This window comes from Merops nubicus, unplaced genomic scaffold (assembly GCF_000691845.1).
Source record: "Merops nubicus isolate BGI_N331 unplaced genomic scaffold, ASM69184v1 scaffold4915, whole genome shotgun sequence".
Taxonomy (NCBI): Eukaryota; Metazoa; Chordata; class Aves; order Coraciiformes; family Meropidae; genus Merops; species Merops nubicus.
In genome coordinates, this window is record NW_008610110.1 from 1,603 (window position 1) to 29,555 (window position 27,953).

General features: G+C 40.5%; 1 protein-coding gene across 1 annotated transcript in view; it reads left to right on the plus strand.

Moving 5' to 3' along the window:
* Nucleotides 1-8,979: 8,979 nt before the first annotated feature.
* Nucleotides 8,980-27,953, plus strand: part of MAPK11 (mitogen-activated protein kinase 11) — a gene marked incomplete at its 5' end in the record, with an annotated part of 24,048 nt that continues 5,074 nt past the window's right edge. Inside the window, 10 exons of the mRNA XM_008940777.1 lie at nt 8,980-8,996; nt 11,602-11,732; nt 12,685-12,743; nt 14,359-14,470; nt 19,414-19,443; nt 19,575-19,622; nt 22,319-22,433; nt 22,551-22,622; nt 24,246-24,325; nt 27,640-27,718. Of these exons, the coding sequence (XP_008939025.1) occupies nt 8,980-8,996; nt 11,602-11,732; nt 12,685-12,743; nt 14,359-14,470; nt 19,414-19,443; nt 19,575-19,622; nt 22,319-22,433; nt 22,551-22,622; nt 24,246-24,325; nt 27,640-27,718 (743 nt within the window). The remainder of the gene's footprint in view (nt 8,997-11,601; nt 11,733-12,684; nt 12,744-14,358; nt 14,471-19,413; nt 19,444-19,574; nt 19,623-22,318; nt 22,434-22,550; nt 22,623-24,245; nt 24,326-27,639; nt 27,719-27,953) is intronic.

Genomic DNA, 27,953 nt, shown 5'->3' on the forward strand with positions numbered 1-27,953 from the left:
CGTGCAGCTGAATCGATAGCTGGTGATAAGAAACAGCTTGTAAATGTTTGCATAGAAGCTAAATTCTGCTTGCCCTTTTTTTGCTTGCAGCTCAAAATCAATAGAGGAGGTTGTGTCGGGAGGCTGTGGTTTGCCCCAATTTCTTGCCGTTTCATCAATCTTACAGAATTCATGTTTCAGTTAGTTTTTATATGCAGATGCATCAGATGTGCTGTGGAAATTGATAAAAGCTGTCTTAGAACACGTTCACTTTTCAAGAGGCATCTGTATCAAGCAGAGTGCTTTCCAGTATGTTTTCTTGGGTTTTATTTAGATGTAGAATATGTATAAGAAGCAAACCTTCCTTAGCCTGGAAGGTTCCTATTGCTTTTCTCACTTTGTTTAATGACGCGTCATAAAGACCAATCGTTTTTGGAAATCCTCTGAAGAATGCAGCCATATTGCACCGTGTCTACTTGAACCACGGAGAGAGCAGTGAGGTCTTTCCCTCAAGTACTTGAAGTCCCTTGCAGAATATTTGACATTACTCTCGTATTTCAGCTTCCTTTTACCTGGGCCATTCAGGCTGGTGGATGTTCTGTCGTTCGCTGCTGTCAATCTGATTTTTTTTTTTTTAAATATAGAGGGGGGAAAAAAAGCTCTGGGGAAGTGTGATGTGTATATGCCAGTTTAATTGCATTTAAGATGATCAGTGGAGTCTTCCACAGTACATTTTAGTTAGTTTTTCTTTTTTCAAGGTTTGTTTGCTTGTTGGCAAACTTCTTCTGGAGTTTTCTTTTTGTGCTATGGCCTGACTTATCAAGTAGAGTTTTTTTTTGTACTAGACAATTAGTTTTTAGCTCTTCCTCAAACCAAAACTCAAAGTTTTATTGTAAAATGCATTTTCAAGGTGTCCACCCTCAAAAGCTGGATTTCTGTCTCTCAGAAGTCAAAGAGTTAGTTGACTCCTATAGACCAGGCACTATCTCTGCTAATTGTGAGTGTAAAAAATGTTTTTCATTTTAAGTGCAGCATTTAAGCTGATAACCACTTAGATGGGAAGCACACGAGCATACAAGGTAATCTACAAATATTCTGTTTCAGTTCTAGAGAAAAAGACAATCCATGTCTAAGGTCAAACTACATTTTAAACTCTTGTTCCTTTTTACTCTGCCTTTTAAATAAGAATTCTGGCTGTATTTGAGTCTGTCAGCTGTCCCAGTGATACGACTTACAGGCTGGACCAGTGGCCTGCAGCATCTCTGCCTCCCAGCTGTATTGCCCTGGTAGGTGCCCTGTGGTTTGGTACCTGCCTGCCTTTTCCTTCTGGACCTGGCATTACCACCTGCTCTTCTTTTCTTTTGAGGACATTTTATTATGCCACGTATTATGTAATGTGGGTAGATTTTTGGTTTACTGGATCTTTTTTAAGCCTGTATGCCTCTTTTCATGCCAGCTTTTGTAAACTGTCTTCCAACCCACTTAGTCCTATTTTTGCCTGGGAGGTATAGACGGCCTTCTGCAGCCTGCTGCTGTCTCTGAACTCTCCAGCAGGTTGTTCACTGTTAGCATATGGCAAGCTCTGTATTCTGCCACCTTTGGAGAGAACAGACCTTGCAAGATGAACCAAAGCAAGTCCAGAGCTTCTTCCCAACCAGAAACTCCTGCACTGTTTCTTCAAAGGCTGTTGGCATCAGCAGGGCTTGCACCACGCAGTCTGTCTCTTTTGACTTTACGAGTATCCAGTGCCTAACACCAGCTCTGGGGACAGAGCACGTTTTTAAAGAGCACCCTGCCAAGTCAGGATGCAATGGCACAGGCCTCAGTTCAAGAAAAGCAGGAGAGCAAAGCCTGCCCTAAGTCATTTAAGCAATCCAGCACTTCAGCACATCCTTCTATCCTGCTAACTTTAAGTGCATGCTTAAGATCCATTAAGTTTTAGTCCTGGCTTATTTGGGGTAAAAATGGGGGAAGGTGGGATGGTGTTTAGGTTTCTGCTTTGCTTTGAGGAAGTACAAGTGGAAAAATAGAAGTACAAGGCTTTGATCTTGAAGTTTAGCCCCTTCTTTTCCCTACCCACCCTGTCCTGTGCTTCTGGTTAGATGGTCACAAGTGTTTTGAGGGCAGTAGCTTTCCAGACTGGAAAGTAACATTGTCAATACTGTCCTGTTCACATTGAGAGCCTCTGAGGAAATGCTGAGACAACTCAGTAGCATGTCAGGTTGGTTTTTTTAAAAGCTGATCTAAATTGGCTTTGGCTAACAAAGAGTAAAAATCCTTCATTCAAGATTGTACTTTGATTCTTGGATTTTTTTTTTATTTTTTTTTTTAAAGGGACCTTTGTGCTAGCTGTAGTGATATTAAGTATTTGGTTTCAATTACAAGATTAGGTTACTGGAGTTACGATATCTGTCACTGTAACATTACATGCTAGTTTAAATGGTAAATTTTAAACTTTTTAAGTAGCAGTAACATACACCTGCTGTATGTAAATACATCTGGAAGCTGAAGACCAGATAGATCTCCACAGGCTGAAGGTAGGATCCAAATGACATGCAGAGCCAGGTGGTTTTGGTGGACTTCCTCTGGGCTCTTCTTTTGCATTAGGTATTTTGTTTCCAATGCAAATATGGGGGCTGAACTTCTTCCTACATATGCTTGTGGTTATATTTTATTGGAAATATTTCAAACAATATTGTTAAAACATTGCTGTCCAAGATCTGTTTTCAGTTGTCTATTTTTGGTATGTATCATTCAGAAGGGAAGTTTTGAAGCCTTTCATTAGTTTTGCAGATATCTACAATGAGCCCTTCTAAGCTTGTTCAAACACTTGCTTGAAAACTGAGTGAAGGATGAAGGATGATATGAGAATCCAGTCAGAGATTGGATCTTAGGAGTGAGTATGTGTCATAACAATACTTAGAAACAAGACCTTGAAACTCAGGTTGCAACAGGGAGGAGAACTAAATAAAAGGAGTTGTGTGATCGATGTTACAGGTTAGGAAGGAGGAACTTTGCAGCAACATTGCTAGAATGAATAAAAATGCTAGAATGGATAAAAATAAGTGAAGCAACGAATAATGTTGCAGGGTGAGAAAGATCCTCAGAGGAACGTGATGAAATAGCTACTAGGAATGAAGACACAATGGGGTTTGCAGCTACAAAGCCAAGGGAGGTCAAGAATTCAAGAAATTTTGTGAAAGATCTATGAAGGAGGATAGAAGAGTGTTTCTGAGCCGTGGCCAGGGAGACAGCACTAGAGTCTGTTGAGAGTGGGTTTTTTTGGAGTGCTAGGGTGAAGTGGAGATTGCTTGTCATTCCTTCATCCAGTTTCATTCTGAGTATGTTCCAGCTGTTGGAGCAGTGTAGTTGCTGACTTCAGGAAGGAAAGGGAAGTGGGATAGTGATTAGTGGAGCCAAGGTTCCTATTTTAAATGAGAATGCCTAAGAATGTTTTTAATGCAGAAGACTGAATCAGGAAGGAGATGGAGATGTTTGTGGGGAAGGATGAGAAGAGCTGAAATTGGCTGTGATGGAGATCTCTATGGAGGAAGCTGTCAATAAGCCTGTGGAGTAGTTCGAGGGCAGTTAAGAAACATCTGTATGTGTTTGAGGAGGGTGGTAGAGGGAGTTGTAGAAGGGTGAAGAAAGGACAAGCTCAAGAAGTGGGAAAGACCAGTTTGTATTGTATAGGTTTTCTTTCAGGGGGAATTAATGAGGTGTTCTGGGGTTTTTTTTGCGGGGGGGAGGGAAGGATGGGACGACATGGGATGAATGAGAGATGAGAGGCACAAGATGAGCCAGTTGTGGCAGAAAGGCAGCAAGGATCATGAAATTACACCCTTCTGTGTGGTCGTAGGAACACATCAGCAGAAAACCAATTACCTGCACAGGGTCACAGGGTCTCCTCCATCTCTATGTCAATATATTTTGTTACTGTGTGCACCTTCCTGACCCCCCGATGCAGCAGGGGCGTAGCTGACTGCTCTCCTCTCCCACCGTTGGTCGTGATGGTGGTTGCAGCTGGCCAGGGGACACAGTCCCTGTTCCAGAGCCCTTGAACTCTTAGGGCCTGGTTGCTTCAACAGAGCTTCCCAAGGAGGCATTTCTATTTCTAGCTTATTAGCTAGTTGGTGCCAAAAATCCAGCATCTTAGTTGTGTGCATACAGTCAGAAAGGGAGAAGGTCCTTTGACAGGGCAAGAGGAAATGGTATCAAGTGCCAACAGAGGAGGTTTAGTTTAGACATGAGGAAAAACTTCCACACCAAAAGGGTGACCAAAGACTGGAACAGGCTTCCCAGGGACCTATCACCATCCCTGGATGTATTTAAAAGCTGTCTAGATAGGGTGCTCAGGGATATGGTGCAGAAGTGGCCTGGTAGAGTTAGATAATGGTTGGACTCCATGATCTTAAAGGTCCTTTCCAAACACAGTGATTCTGTGAACCCCTGTGTGATCTGGGAACAAATTGCTACTGTTTAGTATCTTGGCTGTTGCAGAAATAGAAGACAGGAAGTGGGAACAAGTTGGGGGAGAAACAGGAAAAACAGGGACAAGAATGTAAGTGAGATTTTGTCTGTTTATGTTTATGTAATGTGTTTGAAAGCACCAGTATTTTTCACATTAAACTTTATATCCAGATTAACCACAAGCATTTCAAGCTGTAGCTTGGAAGCCCACAGTTTATAGCTACCTGGCAGACTTTTTTGAATGAGATGCTGGATACATTTGTCATTAACAGTGTATTGGCTTAGTGGCAGCTGGCAGATTTTCTTGTTTACACGCTGACATTTGGCTTATAGGTTATCTAAAATACATGACTATTTTAGTATCCCTGAGTTGGTTACGTGTGCTGAGGAGGCTAACAGCTTATGACCTCAACCTCCTTGTATGTTTTTATCAGAAGCATGATTGTAAATGCATCACTCCCACTGATATAAGTTGTACTGTCTATAACTTAATCTAGAAAAGTGTGAATGCTCGTCTGTAAAGTTATTTGAATATTTAAGTCATTTTGGAGACATGAGAGACATCAGAAAATAAAAAACAGCTTGTGGATTGAGAGTCTGATGCAGCATTTTTATGATCATGTTAGATTGAAAGAAGACTGGTGATGTATTCACACAAACAGATGGATAGCACTTAGTTTCTAGTATTTCTCAGTGTCTGCTCTGAAGTATGTATATATTTTTATGTTGGTTATGGAACAATTATGTTGTATATGTAAGAGATTTTGTGCTTTTATATTTGGATTTTGTGGTAAATTAATCTGAGATAATTGGCACTGATTGTACTAGAGGCAAAACAATTGATGCTAGTGCTCAGCATGGTGTGTTGGAATAATGTCCAAGTGATGGGATGTAATTTTACAATACAGTAACCTGTCATCATCAAGCAAGGGGTTTGCTTCCTCTAATGAGGAGATTAACGTGGCGTTTCAGAGCTGCCCATTACTCATCCTCCCACTTTTTGTCTTGTTACCATCTCATTTTTCTTTACGGTTTCCTTCTGATGTATGTATGTGATGATTTGTGTAGGTTAGTAAAGAAACACTTTGTACCTTAAATCTAGCTCTTAAAGGGTGGAAGTCACTGACTTGAACTGGCATAAAGTGACAAAACATTTATAAGAAGAAACAAATGAACCATTTCCTGGGTTTACTTTGCTGCTTAAGTTAAGCTTACTGTGGGTGGTTCTGTTGTTCTCTTGTTCTACTGCCAATAGCTATAATAGTCTGTTTTCTGGTATTGGAGGTGCTCTCTGTGCTTTCTTCAAGACTATTCTATATCTCAATAAAAATTAGCTCTATTTGTTAAAAAACTTTTGTTGTTGTTATTGTTTAAGAAAGAAGAGCAAGATCCTGGAGAAGATCCAGAAGACAAAGCTCACAAGCTAAACCTTGCCAATAACCAAAATCCTTGTTACTTGTGTGGTGACTTTGATTCACTTAAATTATATTTATTGTCACTCACTGCAGTTGTGAGGAACCCAAATTATATGATTGGCAACTAGAAAATGTCCCAGAGCAGGGACATGTGTCCCCCTTTTCTATCCAGCAGGCATAGCAGTAAGGGCTGCCTACCTCAACGATTAGATTCTCTGTGTGTTGACCCCTCTTCCTTCCCATCAGTGCTTGCTCACAGACACCCTTCTGCTACTGTTACTTGTTTTGCTCAGGAAGTCAGGATCTTGCAAATTAAGAGGACATTTGTCCACAGGACGGTTCATGTCTCCTGTAATAGGAGTCAGTGGGTACATGAAAGGATGCTGAGGTCTGTTGAGAAGAGCTCAAAGTTGTGGCTGTATATGTGGCAGAAATTCTATGTGCTTTCCATTTTGTTTTCTGGATGTTACCTTCTTTCTTACCAAAGTCAGTAAAGTTCTGCCAATGTGAATCTGTGTTTTGAGCATGAATTGAGTTTTTTTTCTCTTAACACTTAAATGTCATGGGAGATCTTCATGTGTTCTGGAGGAATGTGACCCAGTGAAGGAAAGAAACTTGCATTGTGTTGATGTGAAAGAAATAAAAATAGAAGCCTAGAACAATATGGGGAAAACCCAGACCCAGTGTCATTATCACATGAGCAAATTTAAGGATCTGCTTGTGTACAGTATTCTCTCCATATTTGGTGTACTGTGTTCAACCAGTTGTCAAACTTACAGTGATGGAGGGGTAACAGCCTCACAAGCTGGGACACTTAATACAATATAAAATAAATTGGAAAAGTTAAGTTCCTCTGTATTTTTTGCAGTTAACCCCAAATGAATCACATATTATAAGTATACCTAATAATTTGTACAGTTATAATGCTTCCACAAGCATAAAATCACACTCTGTAGACAACCAAAGCCTTGTGGTTGTCCGGGATGATGGGGATGGAATATTGACTGACACAGATAACCTACAGCAAATAGAGTTTGCTGTAGACACAAGGTTGGCACCACATGCAACCAGCTTGGGTCAAGCCTTCATTCTGCATCAGCTAGACCTCCGCTGGCTGCAGGAATGAGGAGAACTCAGGAGACCCAACACTACACTCAAGCTGAAGTTTTTCCAGGCGTTGTGGGTAGTACTGTGTCCGGCTCATAAGCCCGTTCCAAGCCCAAGACATTACCAAGTTCAGTGACTGGCAGTAGTCCGAGGGGACCAGCTGATCCCAGGAAGAGTTCTTCCTCTGTTGGATACCGTAGTTTACTAAATAGGACACAGGCTGGCTCCGTGAGGGGTTTGTCAGACTGGGCTCCAGCTGTTGAAGCAAATTTGATCCTGAAGGCCAAGTAGCCATAGCTGAGTAGTGTGCTCCTGATCCCAAAAGCCCTGAAGGGTCTGAGCAGGCTGCTCATGTGAATAGTAGGTCTGTCCAGTATTACTGCTGTGCAGCCACAGAGGAGAACCTGTCTGTGGATACTGGGGAAATGACTCTATGTTGTTTATGAACATCAGCTACTAAAAATCCATGGCCTGTCAAAAGTCATGAAGTTAGCATGAAGCTGTTAAAATCCTGTGCTTTCTGTCTTCTGAGTTTCTAGACTGCATTAGCTTGTTATGTTCAAACTTTTCTCAGAAACCTTAAGAACTTAGAAAATGTGCGTATAAATATAGAGATTCGTATTTTGTCTGGTGGAACTTCAATAGAATTATTAAGTATGGGAGTTGACAACACTGAAAAGGTAGGTCTAATTTAAGGAATGATTGAAAATCAGCCTAGGCAAAAGTCTAAAGTGAAAATGATGCCATCCCTGCAAGCAGAATGTTTGCTTTTTATCCTTGATCTTGGAAAGGACAGACAGCAAAAAAAAAAGTGTCAACTACAAAGTGTTCTGGGTCAAGAATGACTGTGCCTGAAAGATTGGTAAGATTGTCACAAAGTTGCTTCTTGTAAACTAAAAGAAATACTAATAATTATGTTTCTTTTTAAATTATGATGGAAAGTGTGTCTAAAGTGTCATTCCTACATTCTGTTGAGGCATGTGAGCATACTGCTTAAAGATGATGTCAGAAATACTCACTGATGATGTGCAATTAAAAAGTAATTTATTTTCACTTCCTGCAACCGATGATGTGCTAACAGTAAAGAATATGTTAGAAATGGGAGATGATGTCTCTTTCAAGTATCAAAGTTTATCTCCATCATACTATTCTGCCCAGCTACATGAGGTAACATCATAATTGGAGGTAAGACACCTCAGAGTAACTAGTTTCAAAGAAACTCAGGAAACAGTAGCTGAACCACTGGAAGGATGATTTGTTTCCAGGTGTGAGTATAAACCAGGTGAAAATACAAGTGGATGGCCAAAGCTGAAGCTTCTAAAATATAACCTTGCAAAAGGAAAAGGTGCTGTAAGTTGCCAGCAGTTGTTGGTGAAGCGATGCAAACGCCAAGAAGCCCTGCCCAGTCTCCATGCAGAGGTGGGGAGGGTGTGAGCTGTGCAGGGTAAGGGAAGGTGAGCGCCTCTAACCCTATTCTTCCCTGTTAAATCAAACATGTTAATAGCATGGGCTGGGGTTTTCTTTGGGAAGTTGTTTTGAATTATTTTAGTTGGGCTGGTGACAGGCCCCCAAGGAAGGGTTTGAAGGTGTCAAAGCACAGGTGGGCTCATGTTTGCACTGTGACTGGGACCAGAGGTATCCTGTCCAGGGACCAGTCTGAAAGCTGAACATTCTTGGGAAAACACACAGAAAGGGAAGCAGCTCATCCTGACACCTAGTAGTTTACTCAGGGTATGCGGAGGGATTTAGGGAAAAACCAGATTGCAGCTTCAACAATGTAATAGCAAGAGGGGGAGATGGAATCTGAAATAAGAGGCGTAAGTGTACACGGGGAGGAATTCAGGCTGCTTGCAAGATGGGGTCACAGACAGTATAAAGTCACAGGTGAATCTGACAAAAAGTATAAACAACATGCAATCTATATTTTTGAATGCTTCACTGTTAATAACTTCAATTCTGATGATGGTAAACCAGGCAAGGAAAGAGCTGGAGGACATTAGCTCTGAAGATCATTTGGTACAGTTTTTTGATTGCAGAGGAACTCACTTAAACCAAGTCAGTGCCTGGCCTGTGAAGCTTCAATTCATGATTTCCCATTGGAAGTTTGATGACTCAAGTTGCTGTTAGTTTTCTCTATTTTTTTCTCCTCCCTTCCCCCCTTTTTTTCCTCTCTCTTCTCTCTCCTTATGTGCTTCCATCCTGGATCTAAAAAGCTGCTGTCGTAAGAATTACTGAAGCTAAAGAAATGATGCTTTTTAGTATCTAAAAGCTTTGCAGCCTTGAGTCATATGGAGGATAAAAAGCAATCCATCTTAAAGATTAGTGTTTTTTAAACCACTGAAACCCACATTTGACCTTAGAATTGGGAGGAGAGGGATGCTAATGATGATAACAGGATTAAAACCTGGTTCCTCTTAGCCTTGTATAATGTACATAGTATTTCACAAAACAGTACAAGCATGAGTGGGAAGGCTTCCGAATGACCAGAAGAGCTGAGTTGTTAAGCACAGACTGCTGTTATGGGCAGTTATTTGTTTATCTGGATAAACAGATCCTTTTTCACTAAGGAAAAGAAATTGGAAAGGATATCGAGAATATGTATTTTTGAGACTTGGTGGTGTTCTCCAGTGGCTCCGTGGATTACACACAGGGCAATTATACTTCATCTTTGTTACATCCACAGCTAAGCACTGGCTTCCTTTTTATTTCTTCAGATTTACTTGTGTAGCTTTCATACTGTCCCTGTGGCTAGTCGTGTGGAATTAAGATATCTCTGTTGTCAGTTCTCACACCGTTCATTCCTGGAGCTGCTCCTTGTATTTGAGCCATACAGCATCCTCGTATCCTGAGGAACTGTGTCTCTGCTGTACTGTCAGAACAAGCGTCTCTGTCATACCCCTTCTACCTGCTCCTCAGAATCATACCAGCCTTCTCCAAGTTCCTATGCTCACTTTCCTCAGCTCAGGGAATGCCCTTCCTGAGGTGCTCAGCAAAGCCACAACTCTGTACGCCTTTGAAACTTCCCTGAAGATCCACTTCTGTGATGCTTGCAAGAAACTAGCTAAGTCATCTGCTTATCCATTTCATTTATCTCATGAGTGATTCACTCCCTCGGTGGTGTCTGCAAGCAACTTATTGATTAAATCTACTTACTCTGTTTTTATAAAATAAAAATGTTACTGGATTGTGCCCTGCATTGGCCTTCACGGAGGCTGAGTGAATTCTAGGCTAACTGGATCACATTCACCTTTCTGATGCTGCTTGGTTCTTCCTGCCCATTTGTTGCTTGTATCCTTTGTTGCTAATGACTAGAAATACCTCCTTGGCCTTCAGCTGCCTGCAGATAAAGTGGCTTTGCTCTTCACTTGGGTCTTCATGACTTTAGCAGAACACCAAATACGTGTAGGAGTCTATCTGCCTGGAGTTGATTACGGGCTCGGTGTATTAGTTTGGAAGCAATTCCAGGCATGATCAGTGTTTTTTGTCTCTAGCAGGTGTCTCCTGCTGCAGTTTGCAGGAGTGTCTAAAGCTGTTCATAAGGAGCTAATAGCACTTGGTGTGACAGTTGACTGCTGCCATCCTGCTCTGTGCTTTTTTCATGTTACCTAGTTTTTGTGTTTGTAACTCCAAAGAAGTTCTGTAAGAAAAATGTGCAAAGTTTCTCATTACTTCTCTCTGGCAAATGTGAATAGTGTTATCCACAATTCAAACAGGGATTTTCAAGGTACTTTAATTTTAACACAATTTTAACTTAATAGATGAGAGTAACAAAAAAATTTTTCTTCATAAGACAGGGTAGCAAACTGAATCTTTATGTAGTTGTGCTGTGTAGTGTCATGAAGTAATACATACAGTAATATATACATACATTTTTTATTCCTGTGCTGCATAACAGGCATCATTTATTTGTGATTTTTTGTGCTTGTCATGTCTTTCTAATACACAAAGACCAGTGGGTCTCGCTTTTGTGCAGATGGTGACCTGTGTATTTAGCATCCTCTTCACCAGGGCATCTCTATCTGTAGGAATTTAAGCACATCCTGTGTGTCAGCAGGATCTGTGGGCTGGAGTGCAAGACATGTATACATTGTTCACTTGCTACCAGCATTTCCCAAGAAAACGTTATGGCCTTGGCTGTGTCAGCATCCTAATTTGATACCAGTTTTGTGTCATTATTGTCTAACAAGCTAAAGGTCACATAAGTAATTCATATTGCTAGAAACAATGGCAGCATTCCTCTAATGAGTAAAGACTCCAATTTGTTCAGTAAGACCCAGAGTTTGAATCCCCCTATTCCCTACAAGCCTTGGCCTTGAGCTGCAGGCTGGAGCTGCACTAATGGAGCTAATTCTCTGGTTATTTTTCCTGCCATATGGGGCACGGTTGCCTGGGGATGAGTCCTGAACGTTGTCGTAAGCATTAGTAATTAGCTAGATGGCAAACAAGGGAACTGACTGGAGTACTCAGAGTTACTGCTGACTACCTCCCGTGGTTGCAGTCCCTGACTAGAAGGTGAAAGAAGGCAAAGGAAGCAGTGAGAGCCTCCAAGAGAGCACGGATTCCTCCAGTGAACTAGCTGAGAGCTTTGAAGTAGAACATGCCTTCAACGTGGATTTCTTTTCTTCTTCTAGTTCAGCGTATGATACCAAAACAAGACAGAAGGTGGCAGTAAAAAAGCTTTCAAGACCTTTTCAATCGCTTATTCATGCAAGGAGGACCTACCGAGAGCTTAGGTTGCTTAAGCACATGAAGCATGAGAACGTAAGTGAAGAGTGAGTTCTTTCCCTTTGGATTTTCGTGACGAAAGTTTAGAATATGGGCTTAATTTCAGTTAGGTACAATCTTTTTCAAAAAGTACATGGAACTCTAGCTAGCCAAGACACCTGGACCTTGCCATCTTTCATGTAGTGAAGTCACTGGTCTTTAAAGCAGAGACTTTTGGTAAAAGGCTGCCTTATAATTTAAAAAATATCTAATTTCATCTTGAAGACACAGCTAATGAAATCCAGACCAAGTGGTCCTGCTCTTCTCTAACTGAAGTAGTAAGTGTTCTGCTCAGTACTGTTGGATGCTCCTGATATATCAGTCCAGAAAAAAAAAAATACCTCAAGCCTGCTTTTGCTGAATTTGGATTCTGTTGAGAAGTTAAGAGCAATTGTTAATTAAAATTAACAGTCTAATATCTAGATGAAAGATAGTAGAACTTCAGGCCTCAAATAATTAAGTACTGTTCTAAGTTTATGTGGCAAACGGTTGATTTCAGTGGGAATATCCACCTCCTTAAAAATGTCATGATGAATTGAAGCCTGCATAAAATATAGTGGTTTGAAAAGCCTTGGAGAAAGGATGCTAAAAAAAGTTAAACAACAACAGAACAAGAAACCCCATGAAATTGTGCATAATCTATAGTACATAGCAAGTGTATAAGTCACGTGTCAGCTTTTCCGTAAGGAGACATTAATTTTCTTGCCTTTGTTTCTGATTGTCTGAAGTCTCATTGTTATTACTTTTTGTAATTAATATAATTTTCTGTTGGTCACGGAGATAACTGGGGCTATACCTGTATAGGCCACCTATTGTGTTAGTCATACCAAATTTTAAGGATGACCGTGTGTCACATTTGTAGCTTACGTCACCAAGATGCTAAACACTGTCAATACTAATTACATGTTGCTTTGCAGATTGCTAAAATGTCAATTCCCTCATCTTTCAGGTTATAGGATTGCTAGACGTTTTTACACCTGCAACGTCAATAGAAAATTTTAATGAAGTGTAAGTAAAAGTTTTAAGTCATTCTGGTTAGTTAGGAACCAAGTATCACTCTGGTTTTAAAAAGGAAGCATGTACCTTTCTGGTAGACTTGCAGCCACAGTTGGCTTTGTGTGAAGAACCCCAATAAATCGTTTTGCAACTTCTTCACAAAAGAGGAGGCAGGTGGGTGAGCCTCATTTTTGTACTTTTTTGAATTATCATTATTAAGATTAAAGGGTAATGGTAAAAGGTAAATGGTTTGGTGCTGCATGAAGTCCTGTAAACTTAAAACTTTTGCACTTCAGGTGTGTGTTAGCTGTAGATTATTTTTTCACATCTAGATGGGATAGCTCCGGAATGCAGAAAAGAATTCTGTTGCTTAACAAGACAAGGTAAATTTATTCTAGATTTCTGACTAACCTAGGGCTAGGTGTACTTTCGTTTTAGTCAGACTTACAGTTTATGCTGGGCTCCTCTTGGTTTATTATTACTTTTCAAAAATATGAGGGTTTTATACTCCTGGTTTTGCCCGGGAAGAAAAGACTCCCAGTGGGACCCCAGTAGTACCTCCAGGGTGGTCTTCAGTGAACAGGAGGACAGTGGCAATTAAAGGAGGGATGGGCAATGATCACTTTCTTCCAAAATAAAAGGTTTTAATAACATGAAAATAACAAACAAAAACACCTGAGGCAGGCACTGAAACAGCACCCACCCCACGGGAGAAGTGAAAGAGCATGTGGCCTTGGGGCCAGGGGTTTTTAACAGGTTGGTAGGTGGGTTTACAAAGGCATTGTCCTGTAAGGATACACGGATGGGTTACCTACAGGTCAGGGGTCCAATGGGTGTTAGGGGATTGGTCTTGTGGTGGCTAAGCCAACCCCAACCTGGGAAAGGTGGAAAATTCTGGACGTGTGCCCCTGTCTGGGGACAAAGAGGCAACAGAAACCTCTGTCCCCAGGAGGCACACTGCAACAGTTTATATCAGGTATAAGCACTTAGATAAACAATTTAGCAGAGAAAATAGTAATTCATATATTTTTGTCTCCATGCAAATTAGTGGCCAAACCCCCTTGACTCCTAGGCGAAATTACACAAATGAGAACTGGGTATGATGAAGCATTGTTTTTAAGAAAGAATCAACATTTCTGCAAAAATTCTCAAAAAATAAAACTTCCAGTTGAGGCAAGGAAGGGGGTTACACGAAACAGCCTTATTTCAACCCATCCAATGTTAGTCTCCATTATGAGATATTCCAGGGCCTGCCTTACTGTAGTTTCAGTGCCTCAGGCCCCCATTTTGATGTTGGGTGAGGTTTCCTGTTCATCTCAAAACATGATGAGTTCTTTCCTCACTGAACTGCTGTAGTGTGTTGTGGAAAAAACAGAGATAAAAACCTTTAATGTAACAGAAGGTTTTTTCTTTTTCATGATATTAAATCTTATAGCTGTGATTCCATTATTAAAGCTCATAACAGATTTAAAGAACATAACTGTGTTAGTAGAAAATGGAAAAGGAACCTACCACACATGGGATTGTGTAGTTACTCTCTAGATGTGCTGCTTTTAGAAGGACTTACATTCTACCATTCTTAAATTGTGTGTTTCTTTGTTTTCTTCTCTTTGTTTTGTTTTCACAGGTATCTTGTGACAAATTTGATGGGTGCTGACCTGAATAACATTGTGAAGTGCCAGAAGTTAACTGATGACCATATACAGTTTCTCATCTATCAGTTACTTCGAGGTCTTAAGGTACTGGCTGAGTGCAGGAGCTTTAGTGTCAGCAACCACAATATTGTAGTAACAAGTGTTTCATTGCAGTGACAGTACTTAAACAGTTTTTAAAAGTGCCTTAAGAATGTGTGGATAGCAGCAATCATTTCAGAAATTATCAGATCATTTTTTGTAACTGGAGATAAGAGCCCAAGCCTACCAGCGTTTGCATGTACAATGCATTTGAATATTCCCCTTGAGCACCAGCTTTAGATCACTGCCTATTTAAGTTATTACTGAAGGAGAATCACTTGGTATATAGTGTCTCAAGTGAACATGTTCTGTAGTGCACAGTGTGTTTTATAACTCACCTGTCACGAGAAGAGAGGAATGTGAAATAAGACCAGAGATGCTTTGAAAGATATGAGCTAGTTTGAAAGAATACAGCCCTGACTTTTGTAGAATGTCACATGGGTAAAAAGATAACCAAGTTAATTATCTTCTTTGGGAAATGTCTAGAAAAATAAGTTTATCCTGGCAATGTGCAATGTTGCACACAGTCACCTAGGATTTACTCTGCCTGTGGAGTCACTTTTTCCTTCAGTCGTATCAGTTAAAGCCTATGCAGTTAGCTAACCCAGGTGATTGGCAATGAAACTGTAGCAATTTTTTCTTCCCAAATAATTAATAGGTGTCATTTTGCTGACATTAAATGTCGTGTAAGTGTCAATAAATAGGAGAAGTAGAAAAAGCTTCCCGTTACTAGGTGATAAGCATTTTCTCAGACTGGTGTTGATTTTCCTGGGTATAAGCAAAAAAAAAAAGAAAAAAAGAAAAAAAGAGAGAGAGGGGTCAGCTGCCTTAGTAGCTAACTTAACAGTAATTTATATTTTATACATGGAAAATAACTCTGTGTTTGAAATCAAGCTGTGGTAAATACTGACTTTAAAACACACTTATTACCTGATTGTCAGCAAGTCACCTGAGAGTTGTGCCTGAGACAGTAATTCTTATTCATGCGTGCAAGTTCTGTCAATTTAAGTGCAGATTTTAGCAAATAAAAATTGCAGAACTGAGCTTTTAATTGGTTTGTCTCATTTATTTAAGTTAATAGATTAATTAGGAAGATGGAGTCTGGAGTTAATTATCCATCTTGTGGTTTTGAATATAAGGCTACGTTGTATAAGAGCTAAAGAATAGTGAGAATTGTGCTCTAAAGTGAATATGAATTTCAGAAATACACTCTGGTGCATTTCTGGCTTTGTTTTGAAGGGGAGGGGTTGAAGGTGGCTCGTCTCTTCTGGAACTGAAATTCTCATGTCTCATTAGTTGAAGAACATTTGATCATCTGTAACTCCTTGCCTACATTATGATGTCTATTCAGATACGTGAGTGAGCTTTAGGCTCGCTGGTAGGTGTGTTCAGCAGCATGGAGCACAGGCTTTGTGCCTTGCAGAGGCTGTCGTGGAGCTGCATAGCTTGGTACCTGAGTGCTTGGTGACACCGAGAGGAGCTGTTGTCATTCTCTCAGCAGAGCAAGGACACAGCTTCTTCTGTTGCAAGTGGTGGTTTGGTTTCCTCTGCATTCAGCTGGCTTGCAGCTGTTTTGAGGAGTGCTCAAGGGTGGCTCTGCCCAAAGAGTTGATACACAGGCTTTGCTGTAGTCTCTGCTCCTGAAAAAGAAGTATTCACCTCCAGAGAATAGAAGATAAGGGTTTCAAGGTCTTGCTGATCCTGGTCAGTAAGATTATGTATAAATGGGCTGTTAATCCTAACAAGCAAATGACAGGCAATTACAGAGTAAACTTTTCTCAGTCTTCGAGTTTAAAACTTTTATGTAAAATAACAGAGACACTAAGTAGATGCTAAAATACTGCTTTGGGTCCCTGCTTTGAAAGTGGACCTGAAGTAATGCTGTGGCTTAGGTGGGTATTTTGGTCACTACTCCCAAACTGCGAGTATCTCTCACTCAAATTCAGGATTCACAGTATGGGAAGGCGACTTAGAATCATTAGAATGATTTATTTAGAATGGTTTTGGTTGGAAGACCAAAGCACTGCCCAGCACTGCCAGTTCACCACAAAACACCACACCTCTACATTCTTTAAATACCCCCAGGAATGATGGTGCCACCGCTTCCCTGGGCAGCCTGTTCCAATGCTTGACAAACACTTTCAGTGAAGAAATTTTTCCTAATATTCAACCTAAACCTCCCCTGGTGCAACTTGAAGCCACTTCCATTTTCAAGTCCTATCACTTGTTACTTGGGAGAAGAGACCAAGAGGAGAACTACCTCCTTTCAGCTAGTTGTAGAGAGTGATACGGTCTCCCCTCAGCCTCCTTTTCTCTAGGCTAAACAACCCCAGTTCCCTCAGCTGCTCCTCCAAAGACTTGTGCTCTAAACAGTTCACAAGCTCCATTGCCCTTCTCTGGACACGCTCCAACGCCTCAATGTCCTTCTTGTAGTGAGGGGCCCAAACTGTACACACTACTCGAGCTGTGCCATCATCAGTACAGAGTACAGGGGCACGATCACTCCCCTGCTCCTGCTGGCCACGCTGTTTCTCATACAGGCCAGGATGCTGTTGGCCTTCTTGGCCACCTGGGCACACTGCTGGCTCATGTTCAGCTGGTGGTTGACCTACACCCCCAGGTCCTTTACTGCGGGGCAGCTTTCCAGCCACGCTTTCCCAAGCCTGTAGCTGTGCATGTGACCCAAGTGCAGGACCCAGACCTTGGCCTTGTTAAGCCTCATCCAGTTGACCTCAGCCCATTGCTCCAGCCTGTCCACATCCCTCTGCAGAGCATTCCCAACGCTCCTGCCTAATTTGGTGTTGCATGCAAACTTACTGAGGGTGCTCTCAATCCCCCTGTCTAGATCATTGATAATGATATTAAAGAGAACTGGCCCAAATACTGTTCCCTGGGGAACACCACTTGTGACCAGCTGCCAACTGGATCTAATTCCATTCACCACCGCTCCCTGGGCCCAGCCAGCCAGCCAGTTTTTTATCCAGTGCAGTGTACATCCATCCGAGCCATGAGCAGCCAGTTTCTCCAGGAAAATACTGTGGGAATCAATCTCGAAAGCTTTATTAAAATCCAGGTTAGCCAAGCAGCACCTGCTTCTCATAAACCCACACTGACTGGGTTGTCCTGCATGTGCTGCATGGTGGCACTCAATCTCAAGATGACCTGCTCCATAACCTTCCCCAGCAGTGAGGTCAGACTGACAGGTCTGTAGCTCCCCAGATCCTCCTTCTGGACCTTCTTGTAGATGGGCATCACACTTGCTAACCTGCAGTCAATTGCGCCATCCCCCATTAGCCAGAACTGCTGGTAAATGATGGAAGTGGCTTGGTGAGCACTTCTGCCAGCTCCCTCAGTACCCTTGGCTGGATCCCATCCAGCCCCATAAACATGTGTATGTCTAAGTAACGTAGCAGGTTGCTAACCATTTCCTCATGGATTATGGGGGCTTCATTCTGTTCCCAGTCTTTCCAGCTCAGAGGGCTGAGCACTCGGAGAACAATGGGTCTCACTATTGAAGAGTGAGGCAAAGCAGGCATTCAGTACCTAGGCCTTTTCCTCATTCCTGGTCACTACACTTCCCCCTGCATCCAACAGAGGATGGAGATTCTCCTTAGCCTTCCTTTTACTGTTAATGTGTTTATTGAAACATTTTTTATTGTCTTTTATGGCAGCAGGCAGATTAACTTATACTTGGGCTTTGCCCCTTCTGATTTTCTCCCTGCATAGACCCATGGAATCTTTGTACTCTTCCTGAGTGCCCTGTCCCTTCTTCCATAGGCCATAGACTTTCCTTTTCTTCCTGAATTCCAGCCAAAGCTCTCTGTTCAGAGAGACTGGTCTTCTTCCCCAGTGGCTTCTCTTATGGCACATTAGGGTGGCCTGCTCTTGCACCTTAAAGATTTCCCTCTTGAGGCATGTCCAGCCTTCCTGGACTCCTTTGCACTTTAGGACTGTCTCCTCAGGGACTCTGCCAACCAGGCTCCTAAACAGGTCAAAGCTTGCCCTCCATAAGGCCAAGGTGATAGTTCTACTGGCCCACCTCCTCCTTTCCCCAAGAATGGAAAACTATTGTTTCATGATCGCTGTGCTCCAGATGGCCTCCAACCATCACATCACCCACAAGTTGTTCTCTGTTCGCAAACAACAGGTCTAGCAGGGTGCCTTCCCTTGTTGGCTCACCAGCTGTGTCAGGAAGTTTTCTTCCACATAGTTCAGGAACCTCCTAGACTGTTTCCTCTGTGCTGTATTGTATTTTACAAAAAAGTGGTAGCAATGGGAAGACTTCTCCCGACTGCTTACAGAGTATTTCATCTGCCTCTCTCTCCTTGTTGAGTAGCCTATAACAGACTCCCACCATGATATTCTGCCCTGTTGGCCTTCCCCCTGATTCTTTCCCATAAACACTCAACCTAATTGTCACCGTCACTAAGCTCGAGACAATCAAAACACTCCCTCATGTACAGGGCCACTCCACCACCTCTCCTTCCTGGCCTATCCCTTCTGAAGAGTTGATAGCCATCCAGCACAGTGCTCCAGTTGTGCAAATCATTCCCCTACATTGACTTATATCATCTAGGAAACAACCACACTACTCCTTAGGCCGGTGACTTCACTGACCCGCTAGATGATCAACATGAACGTTCAGGTAAGACTGGACCAAATTCCAAATTGGGAAGCAACCGTCAGCAGATGAATCTCTGCAAGTCCTATCTTTTATGGCAGAATCTAATCTTAACAGTTACACTTCTTGAAATATCCAGGTCTGGATAAGACAAAACAAGGAGGTTTTGATGTTTGTCATACCTCCATTTGATCTGAAAATATAGTGTGATGCAAGTCTTTTCTGTGTATAGAACAACCACTCTCAGAAGTGATAAGACAAGTGACTCACACCTTTATGCACCTCTAACTTCAAAACTTACCTCTTCTTTTTCTTTTTTGTTTCACAGTATATTCACTCAGCTGGAATCATCCACCGGGTGAGTTCACTCACTGCAAAATAAAAATGAATGAAGCGTGTCCCTCTGTGCATCAATTGTGTTACTGACAGTTATAATATACTTCAAAAGGTTAAAATCATACTTGACTAACTCTTTCTGTTCTGCTGCAGGACCTGAAGCCCAGTAACCTAGCTGTAAATGAAGACTGTGAATTGAGGGTAGGTATCATGCTGTTGTAAAGAAGAATGTTGTAAAAGCCCACAAGATGGAAGTTTTCTGAGAAAACATTAGCTACCATTTTTATTTCTGATTCACATTTATTTCAACTGTTTACTACTATTGCTCCCCTGGTACAGAAGAACCATTTCCATGAACAGGTGTTCTCTTCCAAATGTTCATTTAGTATTGGGAGGACCTTATAGCGACCTTCCAGTATGTGAAAGGGGCCTATAAGAAGGCAGGGGAAGATCTGTTCTCAAGGGTTTGTAGCAACAGGAGAAGGGATAATGGTTTTAGGCTAGAAAAGGGTAGATTTAGGTTAGGCATTAGGAAAGAGTTCCTTAATATGAAGGTGATTGATCACTGGAATGGGTTACTCAGAGAGATGGTGGAGACCCCATCCCTGGTGACATTCAAGGTCAAGCTTGATAGGGCCCTGAGCAACCTGACCTAGTTAGAGATGTCCTTGCTTATTGTAGGGGGATTGGACTAGATGGCCTTTAGAGTCCCTTCCAACCCAGTACATTCTTGGATTCTATTCTGTGAACACAGGGATCTTTGCAAAACATTCATCCCTAGTTCTTTTTGTCCCACGAGTGAGTACTGAACTGAGGATGTTTTTAAAGTTTCACCTGTGATGTGTTTCTGCTGTGTTTAGATGAAGCCTTGTAACAACTTCCATTGTTACAGAATATACAAGCTAAATGAAATAATGGTATGAAAAAGGTACCATTATTACCAGTTATGTTACCAGTTACAGGCAGTAAAAAAAAAATGTAATCCATGCTTCTCAAATGCTATTTTAATGTACGTGTCTTTGTGGATGTGTGAGATATGATATTACATAATAAGCATGAGAGTCCAGTGAAGGAGAAGCTGTCTTCTAGCTTTCTAAGCCTTTAAGCCTCAGAATGTGGAGTTTAGCATTTCTCCGTGACAGCCAGAAACGCCTTTCTCCCTGTGACTGGGGCTCTGATGTAATCACTTTATTCCAGCTGCGAGGGATTTAAGAAAAGAGTCCAAATGCTACAAGATCAGCAAAAAATCACTGTAGTGAATAAAAGCAGTGCAATTAGGTGCTCACACTAATCTGGATCTTCAGGGAACAACTGTGGTTCCTGTTTGCTTTAGTGGCGCTTGCAGATGCTCAGCAAGTTTCGTGATTATCCCTTTAATGTCTTCATGCATGTATGTTCAGCATCTGCAAAATTTTATGGGTCATCTGGGTCTGATCATGCACTCTTAAATGTGTGCTGTGTTTTTGTACTGTAAGTAAAGGAGACTTTTAATCTATTTTTTCTTTTATTATGGTATCTGTGCACCTCCCTGCCTAGCATTTCTTGCATTGCTCTTTGCTTTGTACATATTTATAGCTATACTTCCTCTGATACAAAATTATTGTCTAATAGAACAAACTAGTGGATATTTCCAGGAACAAACAAAAAGGAAATAGAAGGAAAAAGAAATAAAACCTGTGTGTGTACACATTTGATAAAAGGGAATATCTATTAAAAAAAAAGTATTGAGAAAACCCCTACAAAAATAAGGACATTAATGTTCAAATTTCACACCATTATTTATGGCTATTTATGCCTATTAGGCTATTTTCATGCCTATTTATGCCTCATGCTTTTATTATTGCTTATTTAAGATAATGCTTTTAAAGTATATTAGAATTAAATATGTTGTGTTATTTCTACCAATATTTTTCTTTAGGCTTTTTCTATCTATAAATTGGATTACGACTGAGGAATTTTGAATTATTTCTTAAAATTTTCTTACCCCCAATGAGAAGGATTAGCCAGCAGCTTAATAAATAATCCTGGCTTTCTTCGTGGGAGGTTGCTATTGATCTTAATTCACGTTTCTATTGGAAGAGATGCTAACTAGGTCAGATGCCTGACTTTGCAAACAGTACTGAGGCTCAGATAGTACCCTTTCACAGAAGCCTCTCTTTGAATTAGGGATACCTTCTAGCTCCATAATTAGTGAAACATAGACTAATCAAAAAATAGAAAGCAAAGAAATGAGCAGGAAAAATTTAATTGGAATAACTTCCTGCCAATGTAAACTTATCAAGGGAGAGCATACGGAGGAGAACGTTTTGCCATCAAGCGTATGAGTAATCTGTCTACCTAAACAGAGCTCCTTTGTTGTTTTGGTGGGGCAGTTCTACTGAAAACAAGTGGTATGTGATTTAAATCTACCGTGTTACACAGGTTATATGTTTTGCTCCTAGTGGCATTGAAATGATGCACAATTTGGGTATATGCACAGGTAGATGTGAAAGGGAGTCAACAGGAATTCTGCAGATCTGTGATCAGCTTGTGTGGTGTTTAAATGGCCAGCACCACTTGCAGTTAGCATTTTACACAAACATTCCCAGTTCATAGTGTTTCACTTTTTGTAGCAGCAGTACTTATTTTTAGCAAGTGAATTTCAGCAAGAAATTGAACTCAAGGCAAAATGTAAAGTTTGCCTCAGAGGAGAAAGGGCCGGGCTCGTTGCAGTGGAAGCACCTTTATGCAGACCCAGAGGCTGCAGGGATACAGAAGGGAGAGCAGATGAGCTGATCTGCAGAGTGTTGCTCTTCTACTTCACCAACTGTGGGAGACTATGGGAAAAGTCAGCCCCTGTAACAAAAGTGTAAAGGGAGTTTTTAAATTACTAATTTTTTTTTATTTTTATTCTGTAGATTTTAGACTTTGGTTTAGCTCGACAAACTGATGATGAAATGACTGGATATGTTGCAACAAGGTGGTACAGGGCTCCAGAAATTATGTTAAACTGGATGCACTACAATCAAACAGGTAAACCATGAAGACTGGCATTTTGCTACAGCTGGATACAGGGATGGTTTTAAACTGAGAGGCAGCTCTGTTCAGGGTTCACTGACTCATTGTACATGTTTCTCCATTTTTTGGCAGTTGACATCTGGTCGGTTGGATGCATCATGGCAGAGCTGTTGAAAGGGAAGGCCCTATTTCCAGGAAATGATTGTATCCTTAACAGAAAACATGAAAAATATAAAAATACTCTCTAATTCTTCCTTTCTTTTAAAGACTTGAATGTTTCTATGGAAATGTTTTTGAAGTAACAAAATTCCAAAACCAGTAAACAATTTTTTCTAATCTTTCAGTTTAGTGTGTATGACAGCTGCATATGAGACCCACTGGTAGGAATTAAAAAAAGGAATAACAGATGTTCATAAGTTACATTTATTCTTTGTTGCTTCTCCATATTTAAATAATAACCCAGTTACAACAGAGCAGATTTCTTTCATGTGTATCTTACAGAAATACTCTACATCAAAACTGAAGCTGACTAAAGGCAATATTTTTTGATCAGCTAACCTGACTTTAAAATATGCCTCCTTTTTTTTTTCTTTCTTTTTTTTTTTAAATTCCAGTCTGCTTTTAGGCTGGAATTTCCTAAAATGCAAACAAATTAACTTTTAAATAATAAGTGAATTAACAGGCATATTGTGTCCAGTTATAAAAAAAAGCCAGCAGTTCCAGAAATGCTACAGGAACAACAAAGCCCTCTCTTTTCTTCAGCACTGTGCTGTGGTCCCTGCTGGAGCATCAGGGATTTCCACTGGTCTTTCCTGTGCTGGCAGGAGAAAAAAAAGAGCCATTGCTGAGGAAAGCAGTAAAATAATAAAACTAAAGAAAAACGCATAATGAGGAAACAACTGCATCAGAGGAGGAAAGTTTTAATATGAGAAACAAAGGCACATTCTTCTGTACTGAGTATTGACAATTCCTGCTACTCTGAAACTCCTCAAAAACCAAATACTTCTGCTGAAACTAGGCTGTTGCCAGGTGCAAAACAACATGACATTAGAATTGCCTGAAAAATTGTGAAGAGAGCTGAAAGCATGTCTCCCTGCTGACATTCCTGTTGTGCTCAGCATTGTTAGGGTCTGTTGTAACCACAGGCATTGTCCAGATATTCATCATCTGGATGATGAGTGTCCTTCAGACTGTTTGATTACATGATATGTGGTATTTGGAAAAATAAGTACATCTCATTTTCAAGAAATAAGATAATTTTTGCTGTTATAAAATATTGTCTGCAGTTACATTGTTACATCAATTTAAATAAAGCTGTAAAATAGCATTCAGTCTCTATGGAAAATGTAATATACTTTACAGGCCATATATGACAATGAAAAATGAACATATTCAAAGTTTTTCATCTTGAGACTGTTCTAAAACAGATTTTTAAAGCTATCAAATGAGAATTTTCTACTTGCCTCAGATTAGGAATCTAGTCCTATGTGCTGTGTTGTGTTAGACTGTTCTTTGGAAATCCCTCAGATCACTGAAACATAAATGTGCTATTAAAATTAAGTTTAAGAATACATTACCTTGGGAGCTAGGACAGGAAAGCAGTATTTTACATACACCTTTCTCACATACAGGCACACCTGACAGAGTCATAAAGTACAACAGAGAATTTCATACTCCAGAACTAGACTTAAACAGGTATGAATGGCTATCCTTCCATGGACTGTGATGGAATTGTCTTGCTGAATAGTTTTAAACATCTTACCTATCTGCATCAAAGCTCATTAGTTGTTTAAATCCAGGACACTTTATTTCCCTGAAATAATGCAGATATTGATCAGCTAAAAAGAATAATGGAAGTTGTGGGCACACCCAGCTCTGAACTTCTGAAGAAAATATCATCAGAACATGTGAGTTCACAGCTTCATTCAATTAACTGACTTTCTATCATTCTTTTCTCTAATTGGCATTATATGTCACTTGTTGTGTAACACATACTCTGATTTGGACATGAGCAAACACTTTAAAATTGTCTCTATTTTCAAAATAGAGGTAATTTGAAAAATATTCTCTTTACAGATATCCAAATGCCTTGACTGTCAGGTGGATTAATTTTGATACTTGTTCCCATGTACTCAATATTTGAAAGGAGTTTTGAAATTGAACCTCATGTTCTTTTAATGCTATTCTTACAGTGAAAAAAAATCAAACTGATTCTCAGCTAAGAGCGTTATATTGTTATTAAATCTGATGTCTCTGGAATTTTTATGCTTTCTGTGGTTGTAAGGGATCTAAATGGATATATCAGAATTAAATAATGAGTGTTCTGCATGAGTGCTCTCATTTGATTCCTAATTGGAAATTGATATTTGTTCATCTGTGTGGATGCTTGTGTGAGGTCCTTTCATGATAATATTTGTAGTCATTGGTGTGATTTTTAACTGTCCATCTGACTTCTTTAAAATAGTAATCTAGTAAAATTATTTCCCCTTTGTTTTTCTGCTAAAGCTACACTTAAAGGATTCACTTTAAGCAATAGCTGTGGATATCCAGCTGAGGAATGAGATGTGATATTGATCGATGAAGGCAGGTGATGGGCAGTGTGAAAATTCAGATAAACACCAGCACACAGATATCTCCTGAGCTGAAGCTGCCTTCTTAAAACTTTTCTGTATAGACCTCAGTCTAATACTGATTGCTGTTCTTCAGCGTGTGTGTATATTGATGGGTTTTCTTTGAACTCACTCATGAATACACCACTGAGTGAAGTGAGCAGGAGCACTAGGAGAGCCAGAGCAATATAAATGTGTGATTTACCCACAACTGGTCCGTTTGTGAGCTTTTTGATTATTATAAGAGTAAGCACCTTAAATATTTATTAGAGACCATATCTGCTTTTGTCTTTAGTTTCTTCTGTTTCAGAGCATATGTCAGTGAGATACAGGAATTCTGAAACTGTTTTACTGGGGCTAATTGTGCCTTCAGAGCATAGGGAGAACACAAAATCCAAGTTAGTGAATGGGAGTACTGCTAGGTCACCTCTGGGCTGCTGCTGCCTGCTTAGAGGAACAATGTCAAAGGACATACGTACCCTGCTTGGAGGTACTTGCCTCTTGCAAGGAAGTGTCTATCCTGTTCCTTCATCCTAGCTCTTATTTACTTCGTGGTTTGGCCTTATTGTTTAGATATTTCTTAATGCACCTCCCAGTCCATTTTTCCATTCCTCTAACAGCAAGGTCAGAGGTTTTCTGAAATGCCAAGCCTGTTTTCAGTTATGCATAGAGGATTAAAGAATTGGAAATTAAAAGATCAACCTCATGGGATGTTTCAGCACAAGTTACTGAGCTGTTTTGTCCATCTTTCATGTTAATGTGGGTTTAAATGGCAATTGCATTTAATTATTTTCAGAATAATTTAAATGCCTGGATTCTATTTGTTGGGTCTCTGTGGTAAGTATATAAGCAGAGGGGACAGGTTAGTAAGGAGACTTTGATAGGTCTGTGTTGTTTTCAAAGGACTTCTGGACAAGGTTGGAGATAATTTTGACCATATCTTGTTCAGTCATGTTTGGATTAGTGATGTTAATTGCCGTCCATACAAAAACAAATAATCCACAAATCCACAGATGTTTGTCATGAGATAAATTTACCTCTTGTCTCTGCCTTAGTCGTTAGCATCCAGGCCAGAATGTGTGACAGCTCTCTCTCTTGCTCTGCTGTTCATACCTATGTATAAACTAACACCTTGGGAGACTTACCTCTGGTAGGAGCTGCACACCCCGACCTTCAGCCAGTGTTTGATGCCTTTATGAACTTTAGGGGCATAAAATAGGTGGAGCAAAGCCTGTGCTTGCCTAGTCTTTCAACATTGTTCTCTGCAGAACCAGCTACAGCTGCTAAGAAGAAATCATCCTTTTAGAAAGCCTTGCTGTCAGCCCCAGTAGTAAAAAGGGGAAATGCTGCTGTAGTTTTAACAGGCTTGGGACGTAATGAGTGAGAACTTGCTTCTTCTGAGATGTGTCACTAGTGGTTGTCCAGAGTTTTGATAGAATATGCTTATGTCTTGCAAGAAGCAGAAAAAATAAATAGATCTGCCTTGTTAAATTAGAACACAACTTGAAACAAGACTGTACTATGTAATGATTTAAAATATCTTTGTCTCTTCATCATAGCTACAGAAATTAAGATGATGGCAGAGAGAACAGTGTAGGGCACAGATCTGTTTCCCAAGTGTGGTTGAAGGATTGCACAGATCATATGTCCAAGTATTTTATAGTTGCTTTGTGCAGAAGATAGTTCCACAGTTCACAGTCTGGTATCAGTCTTGAAGCCATGGAGCAGCTTGATATGAACTTTTATTTCCTTTGCTGTCCTCAGTATGCCAAGGATGCTGAGTTTGCCTCCTGCAGAGAGTCTCCTCCTAACAGGATTGCTAAGTGTGCAAGGAGACATCCCTGTGGCACAAACATGTTTTAAAAGGATTAAGGTTTGTTCAAAGATCAGCTGGGGCTTTTTAAGGATTTGGGGACGGTCACTTGCCTCTTCTTCAACTGTTCCATTTCAGAATTCCCTGTTCTGTCTGTTCCCAGCCCATAGGACCAGCATTCAACCTCTTTTCTTCCCAACCTATCTACCTCAGCCCAGAAATTTGTAGTTTATGTGGTGTCAGGCTCCATGCTGACATTTGTGGGTCCAATGTGCAGGTAGCTTTTTCCTAGCCAAGTCTGGATGAGTCTTTCACAGGCACAGTGACAAGGCAAGCTATCCATTCTGTTACACTTCTGAAGATCTGTGCCCTGGGAGTGTCAGGATTTGTTCTTTGGTTAGTGAAGCTACTGTTCAACAGAGTGGACACAGGTTGGATTATACCTCTCTGATGAGGGTAACTGAAAGGTGATTTAGGTTGCAGTTTCTGGTTGAACATTACATGTGTGTGTTCCCTGCAGATAAACTGCAATGAACCAGTAACCATAGGTGAAAACCTAAGTGCTAACACATAACCCTTATAGGAAAATATACCTGTTTAAACCTCTCTTGCTTATTGTGCAATATACAGGGTGACTGTTTAAAATAAAGTTATACATTATGGTTTTATATGAAGAAGGTTTCCCAGGTATAAGAAACAAACAAAACAATATTATGTCTAGTATTGTAGAGTTGGTATAGTTACTGCTGGGCAAAATTTAACCTCTGTGCATGTGGTATATGCATTGATTTATTCCTAGGCAAGAAAATACATTGAATCTCTTCCACATATGCCTCAACAGGATTTGAAAGCAGTATTTCGTGGTGCCAATCCATTAGGTAAGAAAGTCAGACTGATACAGATGAAGTTTTTCACTGACATGGGAACTCAAGCCTGCTTTTGCTCTGTGATCCCATACAATAATGATCAGAGCAGTGAGAAGGGCATTGCTTACTTAACCTTTCATTCTGAGACTGCTTTCCCTTCGTGAAGCCTGTGTTCTGGTGGAGAGAATATGGGAACCTCCTCACAGAAAATGGTCTGTGGATGAAAAACAAAAGCCAGCTATATACA